This window comes from Vanellus vanellus (genome assembly GCF_965231255.1).
Source record: "Vanellus vanellus genome assembly, chromosome: 2".
In the NCBI taxonomy this organism is placed as follows: domain Eukaryota; kingdom Metazoa; phylum Chordata; class Aves; order Charadriiformes; family Charadriidae; genus Vanellus; species Vanellus vanellus.
This window is the reverse complement of record NC_138906.1, coordinates 55,020,124-55,043,240: the sequence shown is the minus strand read 5'-3', so window position 1 is coordinate 55,043,240 and position 23,117 is coordinate 55,020,124. Positions and strand designations below refer to the sequence as shown.

General features: G+C 46.2%; 1 protein-coding gene across 3 annotated transcripts in view; it reads right to left on the bottom strand.

Annotated features, from left to right (window-relative positions):
• Positions 1-7,677: 7,677 nt before the first annotated feature.
• COA1 (cytochrome c oxidase assembly factor 1) overlaps positions 7,678-23,117 on the bottom strand; it is a 52,687-nt gene continuing 37,247 nt past the window's right edge. For 2 of the 3 annotated variants that reach the window (XM_082479277.1, XM_082479278.1), the window contains exons 3-6: positions 15,781-15,884; positions 12,724-12,875; positions 10,714-10,790; positions 7,678-8,005 (exon numbers count right to left, since the gene is read on the bottom strand). In XM_082479277.1, the coding sequence (XP_082335403.1) occupies positions 7,909-8,005; positions 10,714-10,790; positions 12,724-12,875; positions 15,781-15,874 (420 nt within the window). In that variant the 5' untranslated portion in view covers positions 15,875-15,884 and the 3' untranslated portion in view covers positions 7,678-7,908. Of the gene's footprint in view, positions 8,006-10,713; positions 10,791-12,723; positions 12,876-15,780; positions 15,885-22,016; positions 22,165-23,117 lie in introns of all 3 variants that reach the window. The other variant, XM_082479279.1, reaches the window with a different exon arrangement.

Sequence of the window (23,117 nt, the reverse complement as noted above, 5' to 3'; positions counted from 1 at the left end):
GAGTTGGCTGCTTTGAGACTTTGAGTGGGCTGCATTTCTGTTTAACTTTTTGTGCCTTAAGGTGGTTTTGTACAGTGTTTTTTAACATCATTAAGAATTTGTATAAAGTTGTGAGAGTTTAATAGTATAAGTTATAAACAAGGCATCTTAGATTGGCCCTGCAATAGGAAAAAAATCTTTAACATTTAACTGGAGGACTACCAGCCAGTCCCACACACGTGAAGCTATTTCTGTTCCACTGTAAGCGTGGGTAAAGCTGTAAATGAGGAATTCTTACCCTACGCTGCAGAAAGGGGGTTAATGTTTTTGAGAGGCTTAGTTACTCGTGAAGTAACACATTAAGACCGGGAACAACTCACTAGCTTGTGGAGAAAAGCTGGTTTTCCGCAGCTCTGCGAGTACTGAGGACTGCATGGACATATGCAGTTCATCTGGGAAAAAAAAAAAAAAAAAAAAGCTGCTTATGCCTTAAAGTGTTTGTGGGGAAAAGGGGGTGGTTGTGGAGAAGGAATCACCTCCTCGGCCCTTGTGGGCAGTGCTCTTGTCCCTGCTCTCCGGACTGGGCCCCTGCTGGCTGCCTTTGTAAGGCTGGGAGCGTGGCTGCTGGCCGCTTGAATGTGGGAAGCTGAAAGGGACGGAAGGGCAGGTGTTCTTAGAAATTGCTGGAGAATTGTTATTTCTATGGTTCTCATGCAAGAGACAAGAAGTCTATCGATAGGTGGGGGGTGCCACAGAGGCCTATGCCTCTGCAGTTGTTGGAATAAACAGCAAACATCTCGTTGAAAGCAAAGCCTTCTCTCATCTCGTTGCTATGTTCACCTCTTTAAGCAAGAGGCTATAGATTTTATAGTCATTAAACTAAAAGTTCTATAAAATAATCCTCTATTTTTTATTTTGTCCAAAGCTGAATTTGCATTGTGATTTGTTTCATTTCTTACATATTTCATTTGAGGGTCCCCAAATATGAAAGGTTGAATTCCAGCTTGCAATCTACCAGGTGGATCTTGAGAGCTGTTAGATGGGAAATGCAAATAAAAATTGACTGCCTGTTCTCTGCTGGTGGTGCTGGCAGGGGACAGGGAGGAAGGTGGGCCTTGCACCAAGTTATTTCATGGCTTAAGATCTCTCATGAATATTCCAGGTGGTGTTCCTGGAAGACAGTTCAACATTTTAAAGAAATAGTGCCAGTTCATTGTACTTCTGATAAGGTGTTTACTGTTTCAGGAACTTTACAATAAATGAAATATCATTTTCTGAACAGCTGATGGTTCTTTTGTTCTTTACGTATTGGGAAACACTTTAAAATGTTTAAAAAAAAAAAAAAAATCGTTCTTCAAGATGGCACTACTGATTTGAAACAGAATTCCAAAAGTTACGCTAGTTTGTCTGGTGCAGGATGACTACACGATGAGTGGAATCAATAGTAAAGCTAAACTACAGTGCTGTATTACAAACTATTGCAACTTAAACTCTTCTGGAGTCGGTGACTGTGCACCTTCATGCTTGGCTTTGAATGCTAGCTAGAAATACATTGCTGGATCTGGGTTGTAGTATGTTAAGTGGAGTTTCCTGTTCAAATACCTTTGCCTCTCTCCAAGGACTTCTGTAAAGTTATTTTTCTCAATGCCCATATAGCAGCATTACTGATATTTGTTTTCTGACTTACACATCTGTTCAATTTGTGTAACAAATACCAAATGCACTAATAATCTTTGCCACTCTAAAGCAACAGAGTCAGAGAATGGTCAGAGTTGGAAGGGACCTCTGGAGATCATCTAGTCCAACCCTCCTCCCAGAGCAGGGTCACCTACAGCAGGTTGCACAGGACAGTGTCTAGTCAGGTTTTGAATGTCTCCAGAGTGGGAGACTCCACAACCTCTCTGGGCAGCCTGTGCTAGTGCTCTGCCACCCTCAAAATAAAGAAGTTCCTCTTCCCATTTAGATGGGACTTCCTGTGTTCAAGTTTGTGCCCATTACCTCTTGTCTTATCACTGGGCACCACTGAAAACAGACTGTTCCCACCACCGCGGCACCCTCCTTTTAAGTATTTATAAGCATTAATAAGATTCCCCCCTCAGTCGTCTTTTCTCCAGACTACGTAGACCCAAGTCCCTCAGTCTTTCCTCATAAGAGAGATGTTCCAATCCCCTAATCATCTTCATAGCCCTTTGCTGGACCCTCTCCAGCAGTTCCTTCTTGAACTGGGGAGCCTGGAACTGGACACAACGCTCCCAATGTGGCCTCACCAGGGCAGAGTAGAGGGTGGGGGGGGTGGCCTCCCTCAACCTGCTGGCTGCACTCTTCTTGATGCACCCCAGGGTGCCATTGGCCTTCTTGGCTCATGGTCATCCTGATGTCCACCAGGACTCCCAGGTCCCTTTCCACAGAGCTGCTCTCCATGGAGGTCAGCCCCAAACCTGTACTGCTGCACAGGGTTATTCCTCCCCAGGTGCAGTACCCTACATTTGCCCTTGTTGAATTTAATAAGGTTTCTCTCTGCCCAACTCTCCAGCCTGTCCAGGTCACGCTGTAAGGCGGCACAGCCTTCTGGCGTGTCAGCCACTCCTCCCAGTTTTGTGTCATCAGCAAACTTGCTGATGGTACACTCTGCCCCTTCAACCAGGTCATAAACATGCTTGCATGGTAGAGATCTTGACAACACAGCATTTACAGATGTTGAATTAAGCTGTCATTGGGATTAATAAATATAGTCACACTATCTATGTAAACCTGCCTGGGATATACTAAACCTAGAAATATATCGCGATTAAACTTAGGACTGTTGTTTTAGATGTCTGACAGGTGGGAAATGACCTGCCTGAAGATGGGGGGTTGGAAAGATGGTGTTTAGGTTCCAATGAATGGTGCGCGACGTACGACAGCTGTGTATCCAGGACAGGGTGGAGCAGTTGTAAATCAGCATTAAATCCAGGTTTAACAAATCATGCTGAAATGTGTGCTCCAAAGCAGTGAAACCTTAATATCCCTTCCAAGGTGCACTGCGCCTGGAACTGTGTTATTTGCCTGATGTTACTTCCTGTGGGAAAAGTCAGAGCATCGGCTAGATGCTGGGTGAGAAAAGTATTTCCTCTTCTGTGGAAAGGTATTTCTTCTTCTAACACCGGTTAATTTCATTAATTGTTCCTGTTAGAAGACAGCTAACAACTGTAGAGCTCTGTAAAAGTAAAATATTTTGGTTCCATAAAAATACAACCTGGGAGCTTTATAAAACAGGAAAAAAAAAAATTAAGTCCATATGGGTGTGATAAAAATCCCTCTTAATTAAGAAAAGGTTAGGATTTGTCAAAGTGAAGCAGAGCGTTAGGACCCCAACAGTTACCGCAAAATTAGGAAGGAAAGGGAACTTAACTACTTGGAGGGATTACCTTTTTTTCCTGTAAAGGCAGAGAACTTAATTGCATTGAGTCTTTGCTTGCTCGTGCAATGAGAGTCACGGCTGAGCTGGTGATGCGTTGAAATCGGTGTACCCCATCTCTTCAATTAATTTGTAACCCCAGTGTACAGACTGGATTACACAGGTGCCTTTTAACTAATCCCTACAGGAAAATCTTACCGACTGCCGCCTTGCGGTAGATCCAGCTGGTCTGGTTGCTGGATGGAAGTTCTTGTCATGGGCTTTACCCAGCAAAGAGAGGCAAAGGCTGTCAAGTTGTTGAATAAAGGTGCTTGCTTCTAAATCTTCTAGGAAAGCCAATTAACACAAACTGCATTAGGTTAGTCAAGAAATGGCAGGGGGGTTATATTTTTGGTGGTACCTAAAATGGACCAAAGGTGTGACTTGTCTTCCAAAGTAACACCAAGAATGTGCCAGGTCTCCATCGCTACTGCTGTTACAGGACTGCCTGGGCCATGCTGCGGGGAACTTTGTAGCACATTTTGCAGAAATCATGCAGGAAAGCGATTTTGCTTTGACAGGCAGTCAAGTTGCAGGCAAATGGCGGGAAAGAACTGGATACATCCTCATTTCTAAATGGGAGGCGGATCCAAATGCCTAAATTCCCTGTTAAATGCAAGACATCTGCCCAAGCCAGGAAGTGAACTGACAGGCCCATCAGTTGGCCAAAACCATATTATTACCTGGAGAAACACACCCCAAAGGGAACGCATCAGCCCGCTTAGCCTTTATGAAGCCCGTCCTTTTAAAACATCTGGTTTTATATAGTCCCTGTGTGCTAGTCAGGTCCAGCTCAAATAGGTGCAAGCATGGTAACAGTCTGCTAAGCAATATTTGTTGTTCCTCACTTGTAAATTAAGTTCTTGCCCTCAACTGCCTTGATAGTTTCCTTGAGGGTGATGACTGCCTGGCAGAAGCTATTAAAATCAAACGAGAGAGTAAGAAACAAACATGCAATCCAGCAAAGGTCACGAAGATGTCGGTTTAACCACACCAACAACTGGAAAAGGAACTACGCAAATTTGCAATCCAATTTAAAAGAAATTATTTAACATGGTAAAAATGATTAAGATGATTAAAGGATGGCGGCACTTGTCAACAAGGCTGAGAGACCTGGGACTGTCAGCCTGGAGAGGAGAAGGCTTGGGAGGGATCTTATCAGGTGTATATAAATAAATACCTGTGGGGAAAGAGTAAAGAGGATGGAGCCTGGTTCTTCTCATTGGTGCCCCGTGGCAGGACAAGAGGCAACGGGCACACGCTGAAACACAAGGAATTCTCTTTAAACATAAGAAAAAGCTTTTTTTTCACTGTGAGAATGGCTGAACACTGGTACAGCTTGTCCAGAAGTTGTGGACGTCCATCCTCGGTCATCTTCAAAACCCAACTGGACGTAGTCCCAGGCAATCTGCTGTAGTTGACCCTGTTGTAAGTGAGGCAGTTGGACTAGATGATCTCCAGAGGCTCCTCCTGGAGCCTCCTCAACCATTTTGTGATTAGAAAAGAGTGGCTTTCTAAGGCAGTTTAACAGGGGTTATAGGGTCTTCCATCAAAAGATAAATATTTTCTCCCTAAAAATGAAATGATTGTCCAGACTGGTATTTAGTGACATGCAACACAATATAATTACAACTAATTAGTGCTTCAATGACCTAACAAAGTTAAATGCAACCTAATCTGGGCCAGCATGCCTTAGTGGAAAAGACTGCAAGGGGAAGAGGGGTGCCCAGGTGCCCTCTTGAAGTTATTTGGGCTTTCAGCAGCTGCTGGTGGTTTCGAGACCTTTGCATTCCCCATTTTCCTGGCACGCTGCAGCTCTCTTGGCTGCACCTGTGCCCTCTCTGAAAGCAGCTGCTGTGGGAGGTGGTGTATTTAATGGGAGCCACACGGCCAAAGCAGCTTGATGTTGAATGCACCAGCTTGCTGCCTTCCCCCCCTCCTCCCTTTGAGTATATGCATCTTATAAGAGCTCAAACACAGCGAGGAAGTGACTTCTGAGGGTCCTCAAGGTCGAGAGGTAAGAAATTCTGTGTTTACTGGCTATTAAATAGAAAAAACAAAAATAGAGATTTGAATGTGACTTTTCTGTTGTCCCATTCCAGTGATGTGCTGGCTTCCAGCTCCACCCATTGCTTTCTTTGTGTTTAAAGATTTGATGTAGAGAAACATTGGTATGGGTTGATGATACTGCCCATTGTCGTGGCTTTGATGAACCCATGGGTTAGGATGAGCAGGAGTGCCTAAAACTAAAGGGGTGCTCTGCTAGGTCTCTAGGGGGTAAGTGAGAAACGGAACCTCTTCGCAAGCTGTGCTTCTCCCAGGCCAATGTTACTGATAAGGTTTCTGTGGGGAGATCTCCCTCAGGGTTTGGAAAAACAGGGTTAGGGCCAGGCCAGGCGGTGGTATTGTGGTGCAGCTATTTGTGAAGCTAGACATGCGATATTGTGCGTGCCGGGTCAAGAGACGTGAGGGTGGTGAGCAAGCGTTGTGTTGCAGGCTGGCCTGGCTGTGGGCAGGTTTCCTGGATACGTGTACACTTTGCAGCCAGTGCAGGCCCCAGGCTTCCTAAGCACACTGTGGTGACAACAGGCAGGGCTACGGCAGCGTGCGCTGGGTACTCCCAGCACAGACAGAGGGAGGGACTGAACGGGCTGGGGTTGCTCACCACAGTTTCTTTGGAGATTGGTAACGAGTCAAAGCTGCAGCCAGGGAAGTGATAATTGATGGATGTGAAGTGGTTGACTCGGCTTTTCCTGGGCAACTGTTTGATTTCCCACCAAGCTTCGTCAGTGATCAAAAGGCACAGCTGACCAAGCTCTGAGACACTGGTGGCTTGGAGATCATCACATCTCCCAGGTGGTTTTCTTGCTAGGTGGGCTGAGCAGTGCACAGCTAATGTTTTTAAATCATATGATTTGTATGTTGTTTTGTGAAAACAGGTAGCAGTGATTTTGGTCTTAAAGCTGTGACACACTCTCTCTCTTTGATTTATCCTAATCCTTCCCCTGGCATGGTGGGCATTCATATGGCTTGGATGAGTTCTCAAGTGCTGTTTGTCCTGGAAGCTCTTTGTGAATCCCAAACTAAAGCTCATATGTGTTGTTTCCTTCTAAAACAGTTTGTCACAGATGCTTTTGCTGTCGTCCTTTAGTATCTCCTTCCACTTGCTCTGGCGTTTTCTCTTCAGACTTGTTCAAAAGCCACCTTGCCCAGTTTGCTGGGTCATTGCTCAGCAAGAAAATGCTCCCTGGTCTTTAACGATTCTTTGCTCCAGTTCTCCATTCCCTATCCAATATGCATTACTCTTAAAAAGCTTTGCATTTCCTGTGCCTTTGGTGGATTTCTAGGACTCAAATTTGGATGGGGGGGGAGGGCAGGGGTGGAAACTGAATGGTGTAACCTCTGGGCTTTCACCAGCTGCATCCTGATTAACCTACTCTGTTACGATAAATCCATGATACTCTTTCTTCTGAATGTTCTCAGCAGCTTGCGTATTTCTTGAAAGCATGACGGTTACTTGTGTCTCTTTACCATCTCAGACTGTGCCTTAGTCTTTGCAATTTGCTAGAATGTGCAGTTTAGGGTGGTGATAGGGGGAATTTGGGGTTTTTTGCTTATTCCTCAACTTGCTCCTGGTGACAGGCCATTCTCTAGCTCTGCTGGTTGAGCTGCTGCACTGACAGAAGGCACAATCAAAGCCTCTTGTTGTAGTCTGACTAAACCATGGCAGTATTTTACCCATTCTGCACCTCCTGAGTGTTTTCCTCCCTAAGCAGAAGTGGGAGAGTGAAGGTCCCCTCCCAAACTTGGGTTGGGCAGTGCTGGCATGTAAGGGTGGCTTCTTCTGTTATATCAACTTTCCGCACGAGTAGCAAACCTCTTCCTGGAATTCATAAATCACAAGTGGCCTCTGCTATCTCATGAGCTTTATAATGACAACTGTGAGAGTGTAAATCTGCCTGATATGTGACTTATTCATTAGCAGTGGAGGAGGTGGCTGCTGCTGAGCTTCACCTTCGCTGCTTTGTCCCTCCTGCTTTAGGTAACACCTTGTTGAGAAATGGGGGAAAACCGAAGTAGCAAGGGAATTACTTTGAGAAGCTGACTTACGTCTTCTCACCATGACAGAGCACCCCAGTTGTCCTGACTTTAGTCTGTAATTGTAGAAAAGCTCAGTTTCCTGGCAGTTTGTTTATTTCAAATTCCTAATACCAGCGCACACAGGGCATAACACATGACTTCTCTGGAACAGCAAGTCTTTTGCAAGATATTTATTTTAGGCTTCTGCTGAACACGTGAATAAACCAGCAAAAGAAAAAAAAAATACAATTATGACAATGATGAGGTCAACCTTAGAAAATTGTCTTGAGAGCACCCACTTAAGCGAAATTGTTGCTTGTGACAACTGTGTGCATTCACACCCACAGCGGGATTCAATCGATTAATGGCTCCTTTGGCTCAACGGGTGGTGGAGAAGCAGCTGCCTTTGATTTTTAGCCTTCTTGCACACTGATGCTTTCCACCGGCGACTGATAAACTGGAATATTCTGACCATCCCGCAGTGTCAAGGTGACGTCCTGAAGGCACCAGCTGACACAAACCAAAAGAGATTTTTAACTTGTTTCAATCACTTTTAATATAGCAGTAAAGTTGGTGTAGAAACAGCTGGCATGGAGAAACAAATCATTCCACGCATTCATTGCTCTTAAAAATTCTCTCAAGTGTTTTAAAACTTCATTTGCGAGTGCCAGCTTCTGAAAGCTGTTTTCCCTAACAGCGTCGCGCAGCCCAGATTTCAAGGTCCGGGATGCGTGTTCCTATTTGTTGCGACCCAAATAAAATCCTGCCAGCTATTTTTAGACAGGACACTCCTCCCCCGCCCCAACCCGGTGCCTTTCTTCCTCTCCATCCTGCGGGTGCATTCCTTGCTGCGCTCCTCTCCAGCCTTTGAGCCAGACTGTGTTGCTAAGGAATTATTCTGGCTTGGAGGAGTCTGAACACTGTGTGATCACTCAATGTGACTGCTGAGACCCTGACGGGGTACAAAGATGGTTACTCAAAGGAGAGGGGAAACTGCATTTCCTGGGCAGGCTTAGGGGGAGCCTTTAGCTTCCTCCAAACGCTGCTCCAAACCCACTTCTGTGTGACTGCTTGTGATGCTTTTCCAGCTGGCAAGGGTGATTATTTCAGGGTGCTAGGATAGGATTTTTTTCAAAAGCTCCTGGCACTCACCCAGCTCTGTTTGTATCGGAGTTGGTGCCGAGTACAGGTAATTAGGCTGCCGCACCTCTGCGCGATGGGTCTGCAAGCAGGGCTCTCCCCTCACCAGCCCTCCACCTCCATCCGACCCCGGGAGAAGCAACTGCCTCATTTAAAAAGGGGCTTGAAGGAGCAACTGGTCGCTCCTTCAGCATGGCTTGAGGTCTTGGCCCTGCCCTCCGCTCGCTTTGGGGCGGGCAAGTGTCACTTTGCAGGACTGGTGCCCTCCCCTCCAGGCACCACCCTCCCCATCCCTGAACTGCCTGCGCCCGAGCAAATGTTTCCTCCCAGGTCCAAACCAGCTCACGCGCTCCCAAGTTCCCTTCTTTTCAGTTGTCTTTTTTTTTTTTTTTTTTTTTTTTTTTTTTTTTTTTTAAGTACTACGCAAATAAATGTGCATGAGCAGCCTGTCCATCAGGGATTAGTCTGAAGCATTTTGGTGGCTTGGGAGCCTCAACCACTTTTGCAGAGAGCTCTCCTCCCAGTGCCGTGTTACTCTGTCTGTATTGGGTCCAGTTACCTCATGGGTCTCCACTGCAAAGGCCCATGTGCATGTCCTGCAGAGCCCCACCAGGATGTGGCCTGCTTACACGTTTGTTATTTCTCTCAGGGACTTCAGGAGCTCCTCTTTGTGGAGCAGATGGGAACAAGCCATCTTTACTCTTAGTTCCTCAGCTGGGTGCAAGGACACTAAGTCCTGCCTAGCCCCACGTGGCACTGTGCCCAGGACCCCACGTGTAAGCCAAGACAGTCGAGTCTGACAGATCTGTCTGCCACAAACCCCTTTAGAGAAGATGCGTTTTGTTTTGGTTTTTTTTTTTTTCTCCTCTTAAGCTTGCAGATGGAAATGTGCAGAGAGCTTATTTTAAAACAAAACTCTGAGAGATGTACGCACTTCAATTACTGCCGTAGTTTAACATCTTGCAATCTTCAGTTATCCTCACAGTAAGTCAGTGAAATAGGAGGGAACTGTTATTTCTCCCCATCTGTGAAGAGGGGATGAGGAGGAGTGAGGAGATCAGAGCCCAGGTGCCCTGGGAAGCGTAGGTGTGCAAGAAAGGTGGCTTGGGGACTTCTGGGGGTATCTCTGGTCACGAGGGAGGAGGCCAGGTCTGGCCCTGAGCCTCTCAAGTCCCAGCCTAGTGCCTTCCTCCCATCATTTTACACCTTACTTCCCATAGCTATTCCGAAGAGAAATACAGTAAGTCGTGCTCATCTAATTATGGCAGGAAAATGTTACCATATGGCTGGTGGCAGCTGAGCAAAAATGTAGCTTTGGGTTTCTAAACAGAGCTAACAGAAATGCCTAACAGTCTCTGAGAACAAATACATGTGAGGAGGTTTGTGTCTAATGAGATTTCCTCTTTTGCAACGGAAGACAGGCTTTGAATTCATGTAGTAATTCTTTGCTCAGTTCTAGGAATCGGCTTACCCTTGACAAGAGAGGCTTTCAGGCTTCAGTGTTATAAAAACGTAAAGTTGCCACTATATGATGTGGAGTCAGAGCATCCTTCTTCTGTAATATAGCTGTTCTAGTACCCTTTTAACTACAAAGGCTTTGTTTACTGGATAGCTTGAAAAAAAAAAAAAAATCCTTTTTTAGCTCACCTTGATAGGCTCTGATGTAATGTGTAAGATAATTTCCCTACTGTAATACATGATCCTAGACTACAGTTAGGACTGCTGTTCAACAGCCTTGAACCTTCTTGGGGAGGAGCGGTAGAAGGGGACAACACATTACCTTCGCTCACAGTATTTGTATATATATACTGAGCTACAGTTTGTAGAACACATTTCACGCAAATGAGTGGCTCATGTTGTTCTGTTTGTATTCATGGGATGAATTCAACATGTTTCTCAACTAATTTACATTTTTGTCGTAATGACGGTAATAACTTTTCATAAGACCTTCAGACATTAATTTCCTCTTCCTTTGTGTGCATGATCTCAGCAACACGGATGACTAAAGCAAATATCCCGCTCCACCATTTCTCCTACCACTTCTCTCCCAGTGTCTATACATTTCTCCCAGTACGCACCATTGACGGGAGTGGTCCATCTCTGAGTTAATATAGAGGTACCCTGCTGATTTTGTTCCAGATACTGGTAACTTTATCTGCAGATGTAAAAGTAGGTTAAAGATTCAGTGAAGCATGTTACTGAAGTGGACATTCATCCCTTCTACAGTCAAAGACACAACACCAACTTTTTAACTTAAACCCTAATTATTTATTTTTTTTAAAATTTATTTCAAAGTTTGACTAAGCTTTTCAGATGTCTAACATGTGCATGGCTATGCAGGTATGCCTGTTCTGCCATACATTAATCTCTTTCTGCTGAAAGAATGTACTGTGTTACAGCTGCAACCCCCAGGGAAAACCACTCGTGCTCCGAAATATTTATGAGCAAACACCTTTCCCTACCAGAATGCACAGTGATCCAGAGGTGACCTGCGCCGTGCTAGAGCTTCCCATAACCATAACAAGCCTGCAGGTTGAGATCCTCTACGGATGGGTCCATTAAGGTGCATCGAGGCTATGAGATGTCCCATGATTTTTCTCAGTGTCACAAATTCTACCACTCAGTTGTTTAACAAACAAAGCTAGGAGCTGCAGCACCGACCACAGCTAATCGCCCTCAGTCTAAGATTTGAATAAAATAAATGTTTGAAGTGTAGTCTTTGCTGGTGGTACTGCAGTCACAAAGGGAAAATGTCAGGGGTTCTCTAACTGGCCCAGTAGGCAGGAGCCAGGGATGCTGTGGAGTCAGTGTATTGATCTATGATATAATCATTAATGATGACTAACTAGTTTATTTCATGAGAACATGAATGTTTATGAGCATGAAAAAGCAGAGAAGAAAGTTGGTGGTTTGTGTCCTGGGTGAGGTCGGCAGAAGGCAGGGTTTGACTTCGCCCTGAGTCACCCAAGCAACCAGCATTCTTAAAAGGTGACGCAGGAAAACATCAGTGGGAAAGGTTTGCTGCTTCTTTTCAATCAGCATAAGTGGTTGTGCTTTTTTTCCCCAAGTTTTTGGCCTTAGATATGTTGCATTGTAGAATCTCTAAAACCTGGGAAACATTTTGCCCAGGGTATCATGTGGGTGAAGCCTGGCTAGAGTGAGATGAAAAGTGGAATTTTGTGAGTTGGTGAAATAATTGCTTTTTTAATTCTTGCTCTGACAGCCCCCTTCCTTCACTGCACCATCCGCCCCATTCCTTACTGCCCTTGCTTGGTCCCCGGAACTCAAAGCTAGTCACCAAGAGGAACAAAATTATTCATATGTGATGAGATTCCCTCAGTGAGTTGCCTGGAGAGGTCACTAGGGGCCTTTTGCATCGCCGGCAAAACCAGGGAAGAGCAGCCTGGATTAAAGGGTAGAAGTACTGATGGAAAGTCCACTTCAGGCAGCAACCCAGAGTGGAAGTGGTTTCATGTTTGCAAGGTTTGCTTCGCCTCAACCCTGGGCTGATGCAAGGCAGCCTTGTGCAATACTTCAGCACCCAGCGCAGCATTCTCCAGTCACCAGGTAACCCCAGCACTCAGCCCCACGCAGGACAGCCGTCCCCCGTGGCACAGGCTTACAGGTGCTTTTAAAACCCACACCATTTGTGCTGTACGGCGGCGTAGCTGGTGAGCAGCTATAAAGCTCTGTTCTGAATAAAGCTTTAAAAACTAGCATGGGATGTATCCAGGGAGAAGAGGGAGACGGCTGCTATTTTGAAGATGGATCTTGATACGTGTCTGAAAACGATTTTGTGGCTTACAGTAGCAGGAGGGGGCTTGACTGACTTGGGAGGTAATTGGCATTCTGTGATGTGTCCACATAGCACAACGTGAAGATTCTCCTCTTACTATTTCTAGTCCTTCACATCAGAACATAGATTTAAGCTCTGGAAATCTATTCCTCTTCCAAGTCAACTGGCATCCCACCCTACTGCCTTTCTAGTGCCCCCAAGTCACTTGTGACCTACTGAAAATCCCCTATCTGATCTCCTGTCACCCGGCGCCTTGGGAAGCCACCCTGTGACACCACCTCCCCAGCATTACCTGTGCTCTTTCTGTGTCCACACGGTTACTCCCATCCATCAGTCGGATGTTGTGAACCTTGAGTGGGGGAGCGCCCAGGGCTTCCAGGGCATCAGGATTGCTGTTCAATTGCTCCAAAGCTTGCTGATAATACTGGGTCCTGGCAAAACTCTCTAGGTGACAGAAACAGGGTAGTGAAGAGACTGTCCACTCGAAATCAAAACATAAGTTTAAAAAAAAAAAGACATTTCCTCCAGACTACCACACTCTCTGTGAAAAACACTCCAAACCTCTTAATTAGGAAAAATCTGGCTAAACGAGGAAAAACACCCTTACATCAGAGAAGCAGTGCTGAGCTGTGATGTTGTTCACCTCACTTAAGTGAAGAGAGCTCTGAATATAGCCCGTTCCATACTGATACAGCCACAAACTGTACTGTGTATCTCCCTGCTTTTCATACATTTGTACATCATGTAAAAGGAACACATAAAAAGGGGGGGGAGGGGGAGAGCATAAGGATGAGTATCTGAAAATGTCCTGAATGTAATTCAATTTTTTTTTTTTTAAAGGGGGTACAGAAAATACTTTAAGAATGGAGAATATTTTGCAGATGTTGGTGTGAGACCAGAACAGCTGCTGCTGTAAAACTCTTTCTGTGGTCCCGATACAGCTTTTCAAGTGGCAGCCACGAAGCTGCAACTTTACTGATGGATGCATTAAAAGGGAGGCACAAAGAAGTGCGATTAGAGTTAATGGTCAAACAGCAACAATAGCACTGTAGACTGGATGCTGCAGTGTTAGCATATGGAGGACAATTGTAGTAAATTGCTATTTATCAATGTCTAGTTACTATGTATAGCTGGGAAATGCTGTCCATTGGTGACCACTGCACAGTGCAAAGTTGTGAGGCTGGAAATGTGCCGACCCTCCTTATGGAGGCAGAGGCTTGCTTATAAATAGTTTTAAGGCTTGCCTGCTGAGATTTCTAGTTGTGCTCTGTGCCAGCTTAACTTCACTCTCTTGACATCAAGAAGGGCAGAGTTAAGCTAAAAGCGCGCGTGTGGGAAAATCCTACTCTGGCAACTTTGGTCTCATCTTCCAAAGAGTTTAAAACAAGGTGTAAGGGATGTTTCCTCGTCTCTTGCCTGTTGGTATTATTCTTGGACCCTGAGGCAGAAGGATGCTGCCCCCTCTCCCTAATTAGAGGCATCCCCTGTGAGCAGGCAGCATCCAGTTGGCATAGAAACAGCTTTGCTAAGCTGCAGCCTGCGCTGGTCCTCCCTGCCCCCCTGGGCCATCCTAAGGAGCTCCAGCAAAAGAGTGTGGCACGCCAGCCCTTTGGTGCCTATAGCAAGCAGCCACCCAGACCACGTTAAAATATGTTGCGCTCATCCCGCGGGTTGGAGGGGAAACGGGTTGAAGTTTCCTGCTGCTCCTTCTCAGCTGTTCTTTGTTAGCATCTTGTGTATCGGACATGAAATGCCCACCTAATCCATTTGCCTATGCATTTTCAGTAGGAGAGCTGGAAGGATGCTGGGGTTGGCTGGGGAGACTGCTGCCATGAGGAGGGTGTGGAGGTGAAGAGAGCGAGTAGAAATATGATTACCTGAGTGTTTGTACAAGCTTTCACGGGGACCATGCGCATGCAAACTTCCCTTCAGGCTGAAGGAAGGGGAAGGAAACACACCTCTCCCCCTGCTCCCACCACTACGGAAGACACTTGCTCCTCACAGGTCCCCAGTATGGGCCAGTTCTGTGCACTGGGATAGCAGAAGGAACTGGGATAAGCCTGGGCACGGGCCAAGGGAGGAAGGGTCTCAGTGTGGCTCCCCTGTCTGTTGGAGGCTGCAGAAGGACACGCACTGCAGCAGAAAGTGTCCCTTCAACAGCCTGGTTGTCTTGTCACCCAGTTATCAGACAGCTACTCGGTGGTCACTGATATTGCAACAGAGAAAGAAGTAGCCATCGTGTTGTGCCACTTGATCGCACAATTAAGTGATGCGGCGAACGAGCCCTTTGACTTTCTGTATGGCACAGGGGTGACTCTCCCCCCCGAGATTTCTAGACAACAATGCTGAAGCTGAAAATTAAAAAATGCTAATGTCCTTGTTAAAGCCAGATTCAATATTTTAAAGCGCAAGAGGCTCATATAGCTGTCATGTACTCCGGAGCTTGAGGGCATGAGCTGCCTAAAATTAAAGTCTGCTTTCCAGCCTTGTCTGATTTGTTATTAATATGTGTAAAATGAAGGCGAGGTTCAGAGCTTATCTGAAGGCTTGAGAAACAGGCTTGACTACACTTTTCTGGCAGCATCCTCCGATACAAGGGTCGGTGAAAAAGCAGTATCATTTGATAGTACTAGCAAGGGAGAGATGTAGGGCTGAGAGGTCTGTAGCACCCCCTGAGAGAGAAGCAAAGCCTCTTTCTGTTCTGATGCTAAATACCTAGAAACAATTTTAGAAAAAATAAACATCTGTGATTTGGACTAATAATTTGGATTCTTGGCCAAAGACACGTAGCAACTAGAGCTTTCTATAAACAGCAATGGCACTTGCCTAGCTTTTTTTCTCCTTGTCCCGGTCTTCTCAATGCTGAGTGCTCTTATCTGCCTTCATTCAGGAGAAACTAATGGTGTCTTAGCACTTCACAGGTGTGTTGTGTTTAAGGGCCAGCACCACAGATTTAAAACCACTAGACTTCAATACCTTCTCACAGATGGTCCTCTTTTCCTGCCCATTTGTAAACTCTCAGTAAGAAACGAAACCTGTGTTACTGCCTGAGCTTTCATTTCACCCTTATCTTCAGGAAAACCCCCAGAAACCAGACTTTCTCCTGACCACAGCAGCCTGCTTCCTATGCAGTATCCACCTCTGGAAACGCATGCAGCAGCGCTTGGGAGAGCAGCAGCCCTGGGGCTGAACAAAGCAGAGCCCGCAGAGGCAGAACCCAGAGGCTCAGCCACACTTCCCTTAACTTTATCTGCTTCTCACATCTCACACGCTGCTATTTTCCCCGCTACACAAAAGCAAATGAAAGGGGCAGAGGGGAAATAAGGTTGCTAGCAGCACCAAGGCTTACTTTGCATAAGATTATACATCACGATGCATCCCCCACCGCTGAACAGTCCCATGAAAACGGCCATTTGCTGCAGTTTTCTTAGAGAAGCTGGCATTTTTTCCTCCCTGAAAAGAAAAAAAGGGAAGACATTTGTTGTCAAAGAAGAAAGCTAAAGGGCTATTTCCCCCCCCCCCCCCCCTCTTTCCAAAAAGCCCTTTCCAACCAGGCCTGAATGAAAGCGCGGTGCACAGGCACTGGGCTCTCGCTCGCTGGGGCCCCACCGGGCGCCCAGAAGGGAAGGGTGATGAGAACAGAGCAAACTGGGGACCCACTGGGGTTGAATGTGTTTATTCAACTTCTTTTAGCCGTGCCACCACTTTGCTAATTGCCGAGAAGAAAATGACCTCCCCGGTGTGGCGGGGGGCCAGCGCCGCGGCACATTGTCACGGGGGGCTCCCGGTGCCTGCGGCCTCGCTCGCACACTGCGAGCATTCAGGCTCCAGGGGCCGGATTTCTCTCTTGAGTAAACTCCTCTTAAGTAAACACGCTCGCGGCAGGGCTGGATTTGGCCTGGAGTGGTAAGGGACAGAGCCAAGCCAGCGCTGTGCCAGCAAAGATAATGGAGCCAGGGTGTGTGTATGCCGTTGTGGTGTTTTTTTTTCCCAAGCCATGGATAAACAGGAAGGCTCTCGCAAGCTATTTTTCTTCCTTCCTGCACAGCCCCCCCCCCCCCCCCCCCCCCCCTTCAACCCAAGCTTGCTCTTTAATGAGTCACAATTTGGGCATTTGAATGAATGACCCAGCAGAATAAGAAACACCTCTGGGAAAGTCAATCTGCTAAACGCTTCCACGGTTTGGGTAAGAGGGGAACTGCGTGGCCTGAAGAGCCGAAGCCACTGCTCCTGCCCACAGCGGGTTAGTAGGAGTCGAGCTGAGTCGTCAGTGGGAGAGTAGCATGTTGCTTCAGGCTGTGGCAGGATGGGACTTGACCGAGAGCATCCCAGTATCGGCTTACGCTCCTGCTTCTCTCGCAGCTGGGATGGTAGGGAGGGAATAGTCTTGACAGCAATTTAAAAAAAAAAAAAAAAAAAAAAGAAAAGGCAAAAGGCTGCCTTTTTTGATGTAGGCACACGGCTATCTGAACACTTGGGGAAGATGTGTGGGATTTCTAATCCCAAAGGCTTCACGCCGTGATCCTTGTGCTGTGATGGTGTGATTTAAGTGTTACACTCAGTGAGATTAATAAACCAAGGCCCAAACCAGTTACAGAAATGTGACCTGGGCATGGCCACTTGAGTCCTGTTGTGAAAACCACCTCTAGCATCCCTCAGGTATGCCTTAGTCAGGTATTGCTCAGCCGACAACCACAGTTTAGAGAGGGTGGAGGGGATAATGTCAGGACTCCTTTCCATCGTGGCCGGGTCAGGGTGACATGGGCAGTCTCCCTCTGTTCACATGCCCATACGCCACCTCTTGCGTCCTCTAGCCTGAGGGGAAACTGTGAATGTAGCCCCGGTACAGCTTTCATCTGCTGCCCTGTCAGCACTAGCGTTCAATCGTAATGCATCCTATCCCTTAGTTGAAGGCTCTCCTTGTTAACTAGTTCTCTTGATATTTAAGTTTACTGTTTAATGTATTTCAGACTTGGGGATGGCTAGTAATGGTAGCAACCCAGAGAAGCACATGGGCATTAGGTCTGTTTTATGCCCCAAAATCCCCAAATTGTGCCATTGGTAACACTCAGTCATCATATCTCTCCTGACCCGTTTCTCTGAGTTTTCTTCTTCACTTCCCCTGGGGAACTTGAGCGGTGTGGGAAGTTGCAGCAGAGGAAGTACGAGCGTGTTTGTACAGAGAAATGGTGGCAGTCGTTTCACAAGGACAGTGAGAGCTCTCTGCTCACCCGCTTGTGTTTGCAACTTTCCTTATATTGCAGTTCATAACATTATTCCCCCTTTCCCTTCCATCTGCAAAATCTGATTAAGAACCGAGTTCCCCATAAGATGCTAATGTCTGGGGTGGGGGGAGCTGTTGGCGGTTTGCTGAGTAAAAGTGGGAAGATGCACAAGTCTTGCACCGGTGAGGATGTTTTGACCGAGGCTCAGGGGACCTGCTTACCAAAAGGCGGAAATTAGAGGTTCTGCAACTTGCTGTCAGTGGGTTTGAGGTTTGTTAGGTCTCACGGTCTGCTCACACCCAAACAAGGGGGATGGAAAGTAAGAGGAACTTCGTGCTGATCCCTCACGTGCTCCTGCATGCTCTCATCACCACCTTTACTTGCAGCAGGTCAGTGGCCGCAGATGCCCCGATGGCGCCGTGCTGAGATGGTGCCATCTGGCAAGGGGGCTTGGCAACTGAGAAAATGGTGATGCCCATAAACGCTGCTGCCCCATGCAGCACTCCCGGCCGCTCCTGATGCGCTGCCCCTGCCTGCAGCCATTGCCTGCTGCTGGTCCTGGCGAGGCGGGGGTGCCGGGGGCTGAGATGCACCCAAGTTGCACATTCCGCACTGGTTCTGCAAAGGTCCCGATTGACATAACAGGAAGGATATCTCTGTGGCTTGCTTTCAGATGCAGTGGGAAGTCCACAGGCTGGACCACCCCCTCCCCAAGCTTGCCCTTGACTCTCTCCTACATATTTCTCAGCTGTTTTCCCAAGCCGGTCCTATGACAGCATGTTGCAGGAAGAGGTTCAGAGCTATGTGTTTTAACAAGCCTCTTAAGCCCTTGCAAACCTTCTCTTTGATCCCACGATTCCCTGCTAGCTTCCAAAAGCAAGGACAGAGGTGTCCTTGGAGCCCAGTGCATTCCTCACAGTGGGCTGCCGCTCCCCTTTCCTGCCATTGTGGTCCCTGGAGGCATGGATATCTGCATCCAAACCCTTGAGCATCCCTCAGCGTGTAGCTGCTGATGGCTTCTGAATGATGACACTGGAGATACTAATGTATCTTGTGGAAGACTGAAACATAGTAAGGAGCTGTTTGTTGTCTGTGAGGACTTGTGGCAGGGATTTCTGCCCTCTGGCCAACCGTGTTTGCTGCTCCCATCTGCTGCTCTGCTGAAGTGCCATGGAGGTGGCTGGCTAGGGAAGGGAAGCAGAGACAAGCCCAGAGGCACCCCTCCTGTCCTGAGCCTTTCTGAAAATTACTTACAGCCCGCAAAGCGTAGAGGCTGTTAAAGGGAAGGACCAACATCCCCCTCAACTTCACTTGTCACAAAGGGTGTAACTGTAAGACAATGCATTTAGGAGAACCCTATAGATACAACATGCAATTGCCTCTGAAGGAGGGAAGTTCACATTGCTATCTGTGGCAGAGATCTCCCCTCAGAACCTGTTATACCACTAAAAAGTATGCAAGTCAACTGGTGGAAAAACAGATTTCTTCACAGCCGGTAATTAAAAAAGCACAATTTCCAAGCTACACTGTTCTGCAAAAACATCTTTTCCCCCGTGCTATTTGCAGCGGTAAGAAAGATTAAGTGGAGATTAGCACACACAAAACCACCAAGCCTACAGTTACCAAAAGTAGAGACATTAAATCATTATAAGCAGCGTTCTCTAAAAATAAATATTAAAGAGTAGAGCTTCCTAATAAGGGTGATGTTCTTTTTGTGCCTTGAAAATAGTAAGATATGGGGGAGAAGGCAGTATTCAAGCTTGTCTTTGAAACGAAGCAAGACTCTGGCAGTTAACAACAAGATTTAACAAACCCAGAGAGGTGGAAGACTCCCAGGGTCACATGTGAAATGGGTTACTGCAACAATAAAGCCTGTTTTTAATTACACTTTGTTTTCTCCACAGCAGATCTTCTAAAAAATGGAGGAAAAAAAAAAAAAGGCTGGGCTTAAGAGATTCTCCCTTCTTTCAGCAAATTCACCTTTTCTGTTTTGGTCTCTGAAATCCATGTGGCAGAGGTCGGTCTCAGGCACCTCCACCAAAGGCAGGTAGCATTGAGGTACGGGCACTTTCAGCAATCCACAAACATTCATTTTATTTGCCTCAGACCCGAGTGAGGGAGCTGGGGCTGCAGGTTCTTTGGGGAAGGCATTTCTTCCTCCTCCTCTTCATCCTTCTCTGCCTCCTGGCACTACCAAGCTCCACCAGCACCTCCAGCTACTGGGTGCTATCGCAGACCGAACAGCTAACAATAATACTGCTCTGAAATCACAGAGAAGCAACTTGATCTATGTAAACTCTGTGTGACCACTGCTGGTTATCTCAATTTGGGCTACTGCCTACCCACTTGGCCAAGACAATATACTGCCAGGCCACCAATACAAGCAGCCGGGAGCCTTTAAACCACTTTGAACCACTGGAGTACCGACGTGTTGGCATGACACACAAAGTATGTGTGGCAAAAGACTACAATTAAATTAAAACTTATCAATAGGCCTGAACACAGACCTGAGCATCTAATGTTAAGGCAGGAACCGTTGCCTAACCCTTCTGGAACAAAACTCCCCCTTGGGCTGGTGGGATTTGAGTCGGTCCCAGGTCCAGCTTTTCTGCAAGCCACCCAAGTAGTCATGGAAGTCACAGGAGATGAAGTTAATGTCAGGCAAACCACACGCAAGCACACACTTGAATTTCACATTCTTGCTCTCTTACCCATCCATTGATCTTGTGAGAACTATAAGGCATCTGGGTGTGAGCCAACTTCTATCCTAATAACATGCCAGGACAACATTTTAGAGACAGTTTCTTGACATTTGCTATCTACAAAATACCTTCGTCATCAGTACTGTCACCAAAGAGGAGACAGCACAGCAGAAGTGTTTCAACAGGATCATCATTTCAGCATATTATTTTTCCCCTTTTCATGGAAATAGTCTCAACATACTATTTACCTCATTTCTGAGAAGTAACAGCACAAATTGTGCCCCCTGCCAGCACGTTCAGAAATACCAAAGACTTTGAATGTACGATCTGCCTTCACCAAAAGCTCAGCAGCTTGTAGGAAAGAAGTTTGCTTAATTCACAAACCAAAAGCAGGAGTAATACTTTTTCTTTTCCTCAGTGGTTCTTCTCCAGATGCACTGAAAAGGCATGCTTTGGCATTTAGGGAGGTAAAACATCTTTTCAGCCAGCTTTGAAATTGTCCCTTCCAAGGTCTCCTTGTGGATTGGTTCCTAGAAATATGTAACTTATGCTGGTGAAAATGCTTTGAAGGGGCAACTCAAGTTGTGAAGAAGATTACTGGCGAGCCAGGAAACTGTGTTATTTTCTACCTTTGCAGCTAACTAATTAACAAGGAAAGTGAAAGCAGTCAATAGAGTGATTAAGGGCTCTAAACCACCACCTCATTCTTGTAGTTCTATCACATCTCCTGGGGCACACACTACAATGCAGGTGGCTTGCTCAGTTAGCACAAAGCCTGACATGGTGCCTACAGATATTTTAGTCTAATTTCCTTTTTCTCCTCTCTTGGGTGCTTTTATTTGCATATATTTATATATATCTTCATACATTTTCTGTACTCCACCGTCACAGCCTACTTCCTCACATGCTGTTAAGCTACACAGTCTCATCTGGTGGGCTCACCCATTCTGCTTTTTTTTTTTTTTTTTTTTTTTTTTTTTCCCCGCCTGCCCACCTTCATCCCTCTATGTGCCCTTTTCCCCTGCAGACTATTGCACCACCCCAGTGCCAGGCAAACAGAAAACGGTGGGGCCACCATTCCCACTGTCTTGAGGAGCCTTCTCCTGCCATCCCTCAGCTTATCCCTCTGTGAAATGGAGTCAGTCTTCCTAACTGCAGGTAATGAAGGCAGGTGCCTAAATCCTTTTTGGCTTTTCTCCTAAGTTGCAAAGATGCTACGACCTAGTTCGTTCAGTCTTTTTGAAGGCCAGGCTCGTGTGCCAGCGAGTTCAACAACCCGCTTCAGATTATCCTCCAAGACAACCAGAGCTGCCCACGCTTTGTACCGAAATATGAGGAGTATCGCAGAAAAGAGGCACGACTAGGTCATGTTATTGGAGAAGCAGGATAATTATACCTACAGTGTGACCCATTTTTGCTGTTACTGGAGCACGGTTAATGCCTAATAATCTATCATTAACATCCTTAATTGTATGTTTCTGTAATTGAACACCATGGATGGGGGAGGAAGGTGTGAATGTTCACCTTTTGTGTTTTAGAGGTGAATTGCAAAGGATTTAAGAGTAAGAATTCATAAGTAGGGTAAATGAAAAGTTGCATCCAAGGTGTAGGAAGAAAAGATCAGTGGCGTTCATGATTTTTAACAGTGAGTGGTTTACCTGAGAAAAGTATAGGACAGCTTCTTGGCTTCCCTGCTCCTGGGAGTGAGGTCACAGGCGCTGCAATCCAAGGTTCAAAAGAATTGCTCTATGTTGTACCTGTGCCTCCCCACAGCATGTGTCACAGCCCAGCTTCCAAATGGGCATGCTAAAACAAAAGGATCACAAAAAGAAATAGCAAATAGAATCCTTTGACTGTCTCGTGCTGTCAGGATGAGAAGGAAAAGCACTCTGTGCTTAGCAGGAGCTTAGCAGAAGTGGCCTGTCAAGCCACTGTATAGATGTTTTTCGGTATATAGCTTCCTAGAACAGGTTCACTGAACCTGCAAGGTAAGTAATCAGTGAAGAGTACCAAACCACTTCTCATGGAAAGATCAAAGAGCTTGCATTGCTTTCTGTGCAGTGGTAACTACTTAGGTCTCTTGCCAGGCTGTGGGTATTTATCTGTGTCCAATACATTAATTATGCTGAAGACACTGATAAGTTCTCAAAGCCAAACCCAATGACCTATCTAGCTTTAAGTCAACTTACTAAATCCTGAGATGGGGGCGGAAACATCAAGAAACAGAAGGAGTCTGCAATAACCTTCCTGGCTAGCAGCTCACCTTTTACCTTTTAAAGAGAAAAGCAAACGGTCACAAAAGTTCATAGAAGTACTGCAGGCGTCATTGGGCTAGGAACTGTACGTGGCTATGTTAAAAGTTAGCACCTGCCTGGAAGTCTACAGTCTCTAACGGTCTCCTGATAAGGCTTATGCCTGCCTGTAGTCTTACTAACTTCAATAATACGATCCACATGCATGCATTAAATAGGCACTCAGTAGACAGTGACCTAAAGGAACTGAATGGCAGGGGAGGCAGTCACAGGGAAAAAATGTTTAAGGCAGGAACATAGTGTAAATCATATGATGCTTGTTCCCTTGTAACGTGTCTGCTTCCAGAAACGAGGGGGTAAAAGATGCGACCTACTCTGCTGTGATCAGCATGGAGCCTGATTTACAAAGCCTTTAAAAATATCAGCGAAGATGGGAAGGTTTGTGGCCTGAAGGCCAAATGTCTTGCTGATACAATGCCTCTTGTTATATAGTACTATAGCAGTACG